General features: G+C 33.8%; 1 protein-coding gene across 1 annotated transcript; it reads right to left on the bottom strand.

Moving 5' to 3' along the window:
- Positions 1 to 1,733: 1,733 nt before the first annotated feature.
- Positions 1,734 to 2,427, bottom strand: LOC112791637 (histone H4). Its single transcript, XM_025834548.3, has 2 exons — positions 2,382 to 2,427; positions 1,734 to 2,285 (listed from the first exon to the last, which is right to left on the bottom strand). Exon 2 carries the CDS (start codon positions 2,246 to 2,248, stop codon positions 1,937 to 1,939), a length of 312 nt encoding a protein of 103 aa, XP_025690333.1. The 5' UTR covers positions 2,249 to 2,285; positions 2,382 to 2,427; the 3' UTR covers positions 1,734 to 1,936.
- Positions 2,428 to 10,851: the final 8,424 nt, after the last annotated feature.

The following is a 10,851-nucleotide window of genomic DNA, read 5'->3' as shown; positions in this document are numbered from 1 at the left end:
TACTGTTAAAGAGAGATGCTCAATTCTTAATGGATGCTCTCGCCTCAAATCGCTTTACTTTAGAGGCTGTTTCAACCTTAACTAGGATGAGACTAGTTTGTGGGAAAGATCTGCTCAGCAAATCAAAGAATTACGGTTTCGTTACGAATATCTTGCTCAATCTTGTGATGATGAGTTTACTCTTCGTGTTGATTTTCTGCTGAATGCTATTATGGAGATGGGAATTGACTTCTTTCCATAATAGAAACTCATGATAAACATGCAACAGCCGTTTGGGCTTTGTGTTCATCAGATTTGTGTATGTCTTTTTGTTAAAGAATATCGGCAACTTGAGACACGCTTCTTGACTCATGGAAGGTATAGTATATTTTACATTTTTACTCCATAATCTTCAACATTAGGGGATACTTGGTATTAATTAGTAATTTCATATCTCTAAACTGATTTTAGGTGGAAGAGAATTGTTATTCAAACTTTTCAATTTGACATATTCGATGCTATACACGAGTCGTTTAAATTAGAGAAAAAATGTAACCTGAACATATATAGCCTTTGCTTGATTCTAACAAAAATGATTAACATTATTTCCAAAAGGTTATATTGCTCTAATGTTTCTCAAACAAAAAAGGATAAGTGGATAACACGCGCGCGCACACAAAAAAAAAAAAAAAGATAAGATTAAGCCTCTGTTTCAATAAGGTATGACAAAATAAAATAGAAGGGAAAATGGCTAAAATGAATAAATAAATAAATAAAAGTAATGTCAATTTTGAGTTGATGAAGAAACATTGAAACGTGTTTCAAGTTTCAACACTCATTAGCCTTTTTCCCTTTGGGTTTCAACAAGCTGGAGACTTTCAACATGTCAAATTATATAAATTTTGCTTCAATTTCGATGGCCACGGGCATAGGGTACAGCGACCCGAAGTGGCATGATTCTCGAAAATGTTGGAACCGCAGGGTGTCTCAAATTGGTCAGCATCTCCGTGGACCCTCTCATGAGGCTCAGTGTTCACATTCCCTCTCCCCACACTTCATCCACTGTCAATAACAAACTTGTGTGCAAGGTTTGAGTGAACTAATCATGCATTCGGAATCCGTTTCAGATTATTGCTATTGCTAGAAATTCATTTTGATACAACAAACTAACATGTGTTTGAAACTTCTTTCGCTACCAGTGAATTACATGATCATTCTCCGTGCTATTAAAATCCGAAATGTTTTCCGTACATATTTTGCATATTTTGTTAAGCAGATTATGTTTAGCGACCCTACCATTCTGTTTATGTGATCATCAAAGAATTGAGGGTGAGTCTGCTGAACAGCAGCGATAAAGTAGCCCAAAGTAATGGAAAAACTAATGTTAAGAGAGACATAGGAGCACCTATATATAATAAGGCTACTCTGTAGTTAACCCTTTACACTAACTCTCTTTTCTCGTTTTATTTGGACTCAATCGCTCAAAGCTGCCTTTTTGCATTTTATTCAACTTGACATTCGTTGCTCTCAACGATTTAACCACTTGTTTGCTTAATTTTTCTATATCAATGCAGAAGCACCATAAGGAATCTTTTCTACATTGTCGGAACATTTCAAATCTCGTTTTCTATATCAATGCAAGCAAATGAACCATATCATATGTTGTTCAAGAAATTTTCATCCCTGCTGTGGTCGCATATACGTAGTGTCGTGTATATATAATGAGTGGCTTTATATATTCGAAAGCAACTGACTTTGATAAAAAGGGCTTACTTGTTTCAATAATTCCGCATTCAATTCCCCTAACTTAGTAAAGGAAAACGCATGCTAATACATTGCAATGAGTAGTTACTGATTACATTCCAGAATAATTGACATTGAAACTTAGATAGATAACTTGCTGAACATACACATAAACTTTCTAACCCCTAAACCGGAGAGTAAAGCCCTCTTAGTCCTAACCACCAAATCCATAAAGAGTCCTTCCCTGTCTCTTGAGGGCATACACAACGTCCATGGCCGTAACGGTCTTCCTCCTAGCGTGCTCCGTGTATGTAACGGCGTCACGAATCACGTTCTCCAAAAAGATCTTGAGTACTCCACGTGTCTCCTCATAGATGAGACCACTGATACGCTTCACTCCACCCCTACGAGCCAAACGACGAATCGCCGGCTTCGTAATACCCTGAATATTGTCGCGCAGAACCTTACGGTGACGTTTTGCTCCTCCCTTTCCCAATCCCTTGCCACCCTTTCCACGACCAGACATCTTGCTGTCTCAGAAACCAACTAGCACGAACAAAAATCTGCACAACAATTAGAAACAAAACAGCAGCTTAGAATAATATTGGAGTTGAGTTAGAGTTAAGGATGGGATGAAGAATAATGAAATTGATAGTTACCGAGTAAGAGAGGAAGAGTAAGCTACGCAATGATTATGAATCGTGATGTGTGTTGTATTTATATGTGTGGTGTTCGGGTTTTGTTGAAGGAACGTGGATCCGCGGGATGATTTGATCAGGCGATCTGGACGGTTGATTGATCTATTGATGGACCGTCTGGATTCGAAGTTCGAGTGTGTTGCAGATCGATGACGTGGTTGAGATGAGCGAGTGGTTCAGACCTCAGATGCACGTGACATTGGCGCCAATGCACTTTGGGGTATTTTGGTCCTCGCGGGATTTTTAAACCTTTTGGGAGTTATGCCGCCAAATACTAACAAAATTCCGAAATTGTTTTCTTAGTCCTAAATCCTAATTCCAAACACTGAACATTCATTCCCAAAAAAAACCTATAAATAAAAATAGTCGTTGAACAATGTTTTTTATTACATTTATTTTGTATTTAAATTAATATTAATTCATTTTTGTTAATTTTATTAAAAGTGTTAATCTATATCCCCTTTTTTGAATTCCAACATTTTCCCTTTCAGCCTTCAATTTGAGCCTGCGCTCAATCTCGTGTTGCCTCTCCCTTCCGCCTCCGCCTCAAATGAGGGACAAAACTCAACGGATAGTCCCTGTATTCAAATAGATTGTCATCGCCTCTCACTCGCAAGTCCCCACAGTTCAACATCATTGCCTCTAGTTCATCACCGAGCTTTAGATACGTGTCGCAATCAAACTCATACAAGTTAAAACAAAAGATAAAAGTATAATAATATAAAGATCTAGCCACGGCTCGCGGAGTTTAAGCCGGCTAGCTATATACAAATTATACAGAAATCTAAAAGTTAAAACAATTTATACAAGTTTTCTCTCTCAAAGTAAGCCTCTATGCAAAAGCAAATACAAAAGTGAGAGATATAAACAAAATAAGCAAAAGACTCCAAAATATATCCAAGATCCTCCGCTTTGTCACCATCGAAACAACCCACGAGGTGGGTTACGACTTGCATCTGAAAAATAACAACAGAATATTGTATGAGAACCGGAAGTTTTCAGTGTGGTAATAGTGCCCAGTAATGTAAGATATAAGACTTCGGGACGCCAGAGGCAATCCTAAAACTTCATATCCATCACAAGATTCATCTTAAAGCATAACTAAAACAGTAAAGCATAACTTAAAACTTAACATAATAAAAGGGTAATCTAACTTAAGGGATATCTAATCTAATTGTTCTCCACTGTCCCACAGCCTTCACCAACCTATCCTCCATGCAATCCCATCGCCACCGCCTTCCGAACCTCCTCAATCCCAATAGAAAACACATTTAATATCAATGCAAGTAAAACACAAGTATAGGCATATATATCAAGTAATTTAAATAGGCAATTAGTCATGTTATACACTTATGCAAGCAATTACAAGTTGATAAAGCAAACAAACAGATAGAAGATGCACATGATGAATGCCTGTCCTATTGGCTGTGATATCACATTATCGGTTCAACTGCCAACTCGACACATCTCCATGGAGATGTCGCCCTTCGGAATCATAATTGGGAACCCCCGAGATATAGTGCTCAGAACACCATCCAAGATTTTGTTCCTGCACACTCTAGTGATCCGAAGGGATGCGAGCGGGATACTCTTGCCACGGACCTCACATCTCAACGCAAGCGGGATGAACCACTGCCCCTTACGCCACCATCGCTATCTCGACAGGCGAGATCCAACCGCCGTCCCTGCCGGGCGCATAGCGTCTCAACAATCTCAGTATAAAACAGTAGTTTAGCGGTTTTTCAGAAAACATTTTTCAGTATAGCATGGATCCATCATTTCATTCCAAGTCCTCGACTCATCTCAACCACTGTCAATTCAATATTTCCATTCCAAACTCAATAGTTCGTCAATTTCTCAATTCATATACCATTCTCCCTTCTCACTCCACTAAACCCATCCTCAGACACCAGAAACCTAAGCCTCCGTTTTCTAACTTTTCGAGATAAATACCAATTAATTCCACCTAAGACTTTTCTCATGGTTTGATGCCCAACAATAAGTCCAAGAGTTTTAAAAATGTGTCACATAAGCTTACAAACTTGTTGGGAAGGTGAAATAGTTAAAAACAAAGTTTTAGTTGAAAAAGAGAACATGTGCGTACGCACAGGGGGTGCATGCACACGCCCAGGGATATTTTCAAAAAGTGTGCGTACGCATAAGTACCAAATTTTACCATTCTGTTCACTCGCACAAGGCATGCAAGCGCCCTCAACAGAAAGCACCTTCCAACGTGTGCGTACGCACAACTTGCAGAACTTCGTTGGTTGTGTGTGCGCACAGGGCATGCTAGCGCTCTCACCATTAGCTCTGTCCCCGTGTGTGCGTATACACAAGGCTGTGCGTGCGCACGGGTTTTAAAATTCACGGGGTGTGCGTGCGCACACAAACCAGAAATCACAAAATTCTGCAACATTGCAGAATTCAGATTTTTACACCAAACTTTAAATGATCATAACTTCCTCTACAAAAATCTAAATTTTACAAACTTTATATCAATTTGAAGATTTTTCAATGAACTTTAGTTCTAAACAAATTTTAACAAATTTTGAAAAATGAGGCACAAGTTATAACCTATCAAAGTTTACTAAAAACCAGTTTTTACCAAAATCCACAAATTTCTCAATTTCTTGCAATATATAACTAAAACCATACCAAACTCCAATTTACATCACAATCTACCCTCTTGGGTCATAATTCACCATTCATACCAATTTTTCACCCACGTTACTATATCATCAACCTCAACATCACATATATCATACTAAACCATTTTTCAATTCACACAATCATCCATCATCATTATATCATTAACAATCATCATAATAAAACTCATTCAATCTCAGTCTCACTCTTCAACATCATTTTATCAATATTAACATCATAATTCATTAAAATAGCCAAAGCTCATGAATTCATCATGCATCATATCTCAATAATTCCAACAATCAATTTAATTCAATCCTATCATATGGATCACTAGCCTAAGTGTCCAGAAATATTATATATTACATAAAGAAAACATAAACTATACCTTGGCCGATTTTCAATATGTACCAAAACTCAAATTGAGTGCAAAACCAAACTTCCAACCACAAGCAATTCACCAACCAACAACAAGCTCCAATATTCAAGCTAATATCACACATTTCATATGAATCAAAACCTAATACTCACAATTAATCAATTTACAACGGTTCAAGAACAACTCACTTTACCCAATAGTTTTGGAAGCAAAACCCAATGGTAATCAAAGGCTATAGTGTACCTAAACACCCAAAATCACAAAATTTCACTTAATCGAAAACCCTAGAAATTCGAAATTTTGGAAGGAAAAATTGAGATAGATTTCGTGATTTCTTTACCAGTTTCTTGGGTGGATTTTGTAGAGCTCTTCGCAAGGATCGCGTGGCAGCAAACGGTGCGAAAACCAGAGCTCTGTAACTCAAGTTATGAGCTTGAGAAGATGATGACGAATAGTGTTTCTCCTCTCTTCTCCCTTTTCTCTTTCAACTGGTGTGTGTGTGTTTTGAGAGTGTTGTGTACTGAATGGGTTGATTAAATGAACCTATATATATGTTGGGCTTGGGCCCAACTTGGGCATGACCCAAGCCGTTAGCGTTTTTAGCTCGTTTTCATTTCTAATATTTTTCTAAGATTTTTTTACTGTTTTTAATTTTTCTCGCACAGTATCGGGCATATTTAAACCGATTCGACTACTAGTTCTCAGTTTTTCACAGAAAATACATTTTCTGACTCAAAAAAAATCTATTGAGTCCAAAAATCATATATAAATCCTCCAATTCTCATTCTAAATTTTTGGATCCTATTTTGGGCAATATTAATTATTTAATTAGATGATTAATTTGTCTCGATTCTTACAGCTTCTGTTTCTGATTCTGCTTTCGATTCTGATTTTGATTTATTATATTTCTGATTGATTTTGTTGTTGAATTTGATGTTGTTTCTGAATTTGAATAATGTGTTATTGTTGGTATTTTTGAATCTGATTATTAGTATTTAATGGGAGCACAAAAGGCGGTGGTGGTGGAATAAGGGAGGTGGTGGTGTTGGTAAAGGTGCTGGTAGTGATGGAGGGTATTTTTGTCTGTAAAAAGTTAAAAGGATGATTTTAATACGAAATAAAATGGTAAGGACGATTCCAAATAAAAAATTACGTTGGGGATGGTTTTGATTCTGACCCTAAATATTAGGGACCAAAACAATACTTATCCCGATGAAAAAATTAATTAATCCAAAAATTTAACTTTTAATAAAAGCTCAATCTCAACCAAAGTGCATCCATGATACTAGAAATTTCGAAGAAGTTATAAAAGAGACATAACTTAACTTATAAGGGATCAAACAAATGTGAATTAATGGAAGCAAGTAAAGATAAAGAAAACAAATCGTTTTTAGGATCATTATATCTATTTGATTTTGAAGATATTATTGAGGAAAGTTTGATATAAATTGGTATGAGAGAAGTATAAAAAAAGGTAAAAACATCAATAACAAAAGGATGATAAAATTGGAGAAAACAATTTTAAAAGAGGGATAGTAAAATAATAGAAAGAAAAATAAAGAGTACAAATGAAAGAAAAGCGAGCACCCATCCAAAAGGAAGAAAAGAATGGAAAAAAATCACCAAATAAAAAAGAAGGAAAGCACACAAAAATCATCAAAGAGGAGGGAGGAATGGTTTAAGAACAAGTGATGAAGATGATATAATATACTCTAAGAAGGATGTAAGAAGAATTTAAACATCATTCTTTACCACCACTTAACTTCTTTTATCATCACCACTATCACCACTACCATTACTACTATACTTCCATTAACATTTTTTTCACAAGGTTTATTACCTACTGCTGATTTCACACCACTTCTACCTTCACCTTACTGTCACCTGTCATACACCGCTATCCTAAATTAACATTATGATCCACAATCATCACTGCTGCAACGATAACAATAACACGTTCAATGTAAGTATAAAATAGGAAATTACGAGTGAAGGCCATGATCGTAATTAGGCCCTAAAAAAATTAGAGTAGTTTGGGGTTGTTAGGGTTAAGGTAGAACGGAGGAGATTATGATTTATGAGTTTTTTGTTGTTTAGAGAGAGAGAGAGAGAGAGAGAGAGAGAGAGAGAGAGAGAGAGAGAGAGAGAGAGAGAGAGAGAGAGAGAGAGAGAGAGAGAGAGAGAGAGCTAAACTCTCAGTGTCTATCTTCTACTAAAAAAAAGTTTTTTTTTAATTATAACTATTAGAAGGGTATACTCATCCGTAAATTAATGTTTTGTATAAAAAGGATGATTTTAAACGATTTGTAACATTGAGAATGATATTAATAAGAAAAAAAGATTGGGATGATTTTAATTTTGATCCAAGATGTTAGGGATAAAAAAATTAATTAATCTGAAAATTTAACTTTTAATAAAAGCTCAATCTCAATTTAAGTGCATCCATTTTTTTTTTAACCAAAGATAGGGAGACTCGAACCAGCAACTTTTTAAATAAGTATGAGATGACTATACCATTTGAGTTATAACTCATTGGCACCTAAGTGCATCCATGATAATAGATATTTCGAAGAAGTTATAAAAGAGAGATAACTTAACTTATAAGGGATCAAACAAATGTGAATTAATGGAAGCAAGTAGAGATAAAGAAAACGAATATTTTTTAGGACCATTATATCTATTTGATTTTTAAGATATTATTGAAAAAAGTTTGATATAAATTGGTATGAGAGAAGTATAAAGAAAGGTAAAAAATTTAATATAAAAAAAATGATAAAATTGGAGAAAACAACTTTTAAAGAGGAATAGTAAAATAATAGAAAGAAAAATAAAGAGTGCTACAAATAAAAGAAAAGCGAGCACCATCCAAAAGGAAGAAAAGAATAGCCAAAAAAAAATCACCAAATAAAAAAAAAAGAAAGGACACAAAAATTAGCAAAGCAGAGGAAAAAATGGTTTAAAAACAAGTAATGAAGATGATATAATAGACTCTAAGGAGAATGTAAGAAGAATTTAAAAACTTGGATCTTAACTCATGCTATAATGTAGTAATAAAAAAGTTGTGGTAGAACATTTACATAAGTAAGAGCAAAAAAAAAAAAGAAAATATCAAAATAGGTGACATTACAATAAAAAAAAAGAAGATGTAGTTGCTGAAAAAGATACATCTGACCCAAAAATAGACGAAGTGAAGATTAGGGTTCAATTTGTTGTAGAAAGAAAAGTGCATTTGGTAAAGTGGATATCAACGGAGGGAAATGAGGATATAACTTGACCAAAAGGTGGGACGTGGTATGTGCGTTTGTTTGACAGCTTGAACAAAGCGTTTGTACGAGTTTCCTAGCAAAGAACCAGGAAAGAACCAATGACATCAGTTGGCACTAAACAAAGTGTCTAAATGGGTGTTATGTGCGTTTGTTTGATAGCAGTTGGCACTAAACAAGTCATTTATATTTATGCGCACATATTTTTATTCGTGTTGTTACTGTATGGTTTTTTTTTTCTTGCTGTTTTTTCTTTTTCGTTATTTTTCCTTTTTATTATCGTCATCACTAACACCACCTCCTCATCTTCCTCCTCTTTCTTTTTTATTGGAATTTCGTCTCCTCCATCATCAGTTATTTTGCTGTTGAAGATAATGAATAATTCAAGTTTAGATTGTCAATTGAACCAGAAGAAAATTGATTATTGTTTTGAATCCAATCAAGTGACTGAGATGTGGTTCGATTATAGTTAATTTTTTCGTTAGTAATTTATGATTCTGTAGGTGGATAATATTTCATCGTTGATGGTTTAAATTGAATGTAATGTAAAAGTTCTGCATTAAAGAAAATATTTTTTTGTATTTGCAGTAAATTTGGGTATAACACGAATATATTTGAGTGTATTGTTTAAGAATTTTCGGTGTATGTGTGCTGATAAGTTTTGTTGCTTCTTCTTCTTTTTCGTCATCATTATTATCATCTTTTTTTTTTCTTATTCATCTTTTTTCCCCTTGTTTTATCTTCTTAATTTTCTTCTTGTTTTGTTTTACTCTTTTAACAAGAATAAAAATAAGAAAAATAAAACAAAGAAGAAAAAGAAACCCATAATGTTGTAAAATTACTTGGAAGAGGATGAACTTGCATTCATTCAACTAAAAGAAAGAAAGAAATAAGAAAAAGAAGAAGACGAAAAAAATGCAGCATTAGAGGAAACATTTTTCTGTATTTGCAGTAAATTTGGGTGTAACACGAAGATATTCGAGTGTATTATTTAAGAATTTTTTGGTGTATGTGTACTGATAAGTTTTACATAATTCAAAACTCTTCCTCTCCCTCATCCTCATATTCTGCTGCTGCTTCTTCTTTTTTTTTATTATCATCATCATCATCATCATCATCTTCTTCTTTTTCTTCTTCTTTTTCTGATTCATCTTTTCTTTTTATTTTACCTTCCCAAGTTTCTTCTTGTTTTACTCTTTTAACAAGAATAAAAAAAAAAAAAAAGAAGAAACACATAATGCTGCAAAATTACTTAGAAGATGATGAACTTACATTCATTCAACTAAAAAAAAAAAAAGAAATAAGGAAAAAAGAAGAAAAAATACAGCATTAGAAAAAATATTTTTCTATATTTGCAGCAAATTTGGGTGTAACACGAAGATATTCGAGTGTATTGTTTAAGAATTTTCGGTGTACGTGTGCTGATAAGTTCTGCATAATTCAAAACTCTTTCTATTCTTCCTCCTCATCTTTTGCTGCTTCTTCTTCTTCATCTTTTTATTTTATATTCTCATAATTCTTATTGGAAGAAAAAAAATCAAACAAGAAAAAAAATACATAATGTTGCAAAATCAATAGAAAGAGGAGGAAAAAAATACAGCAAAAACAAAAGTAATAAAAAAATCCGACGATGAAGATAAAATATGCAAAAAAAAGGAAGAGAAACGCAAAGAAGAAAGAGAAGAAGGAACACAGAATACAAAAAAGAATAATGTGATTTCACATGCGCGTTATGTCAGTGACTTATATAACTTATATGCCAAAAAAAATTTATATGAATAGCAATACTCTTATCTTTTATGGTATTGTCAAAGAGATAGTTAGTGTAATATGAGGTATTTATACCCTCTTTGTGTTTTGGATTGAACTCGTAAGAAACAATCTAAAAATAATTAAATTTATTTATAATAATATAATTAAAAAAACTTATGAGATGTCAAATACAAATTCTTACACATAATAGTTAGTTGATGACCAATTTTTAATATATACCTAATCTAACATAGCATCATTGATTTTGCACGTTATATCTATAATACAGTGTTATTTTTTTCTTAACCTGTTTGAATTCAAAATTCATTGATTAACTGTGAAGTGAATTTATTTTGTATGGATATTAAATTAATTTTAGTTTGTTATGATA

The sequence above is a fragment of the Arachis hypogaea genome, chromosome 3 (assembly GCF_003086295.3).
Source record: "Arachis hypogaea cultivar Tifrunner chromosome 3, arahy.Tifrunner.gnm2.J5K5, whole genome shotgun sequence".
Classification (NCBI taxonomy): Eukaryota; Viridiplantae; Streptophyta; class Magnoliopsida; order Fabales; family Fabaceae; genus Arachis; species Arachis hypogaea.
This window is presented reverse-complemented; position numbering and strand designations above follow the sequence as displayed.

What these genes read in the sequence shown, in the direction of transcription:
- LOC112791637 (XM_025834548.3), bottom strand. Translation starts at nt 2,248, where the DNA reads ATGTCTGGTCGTGGAAAGGGTGGCAAGGGATTGGGAAAGGGAGGAGCA.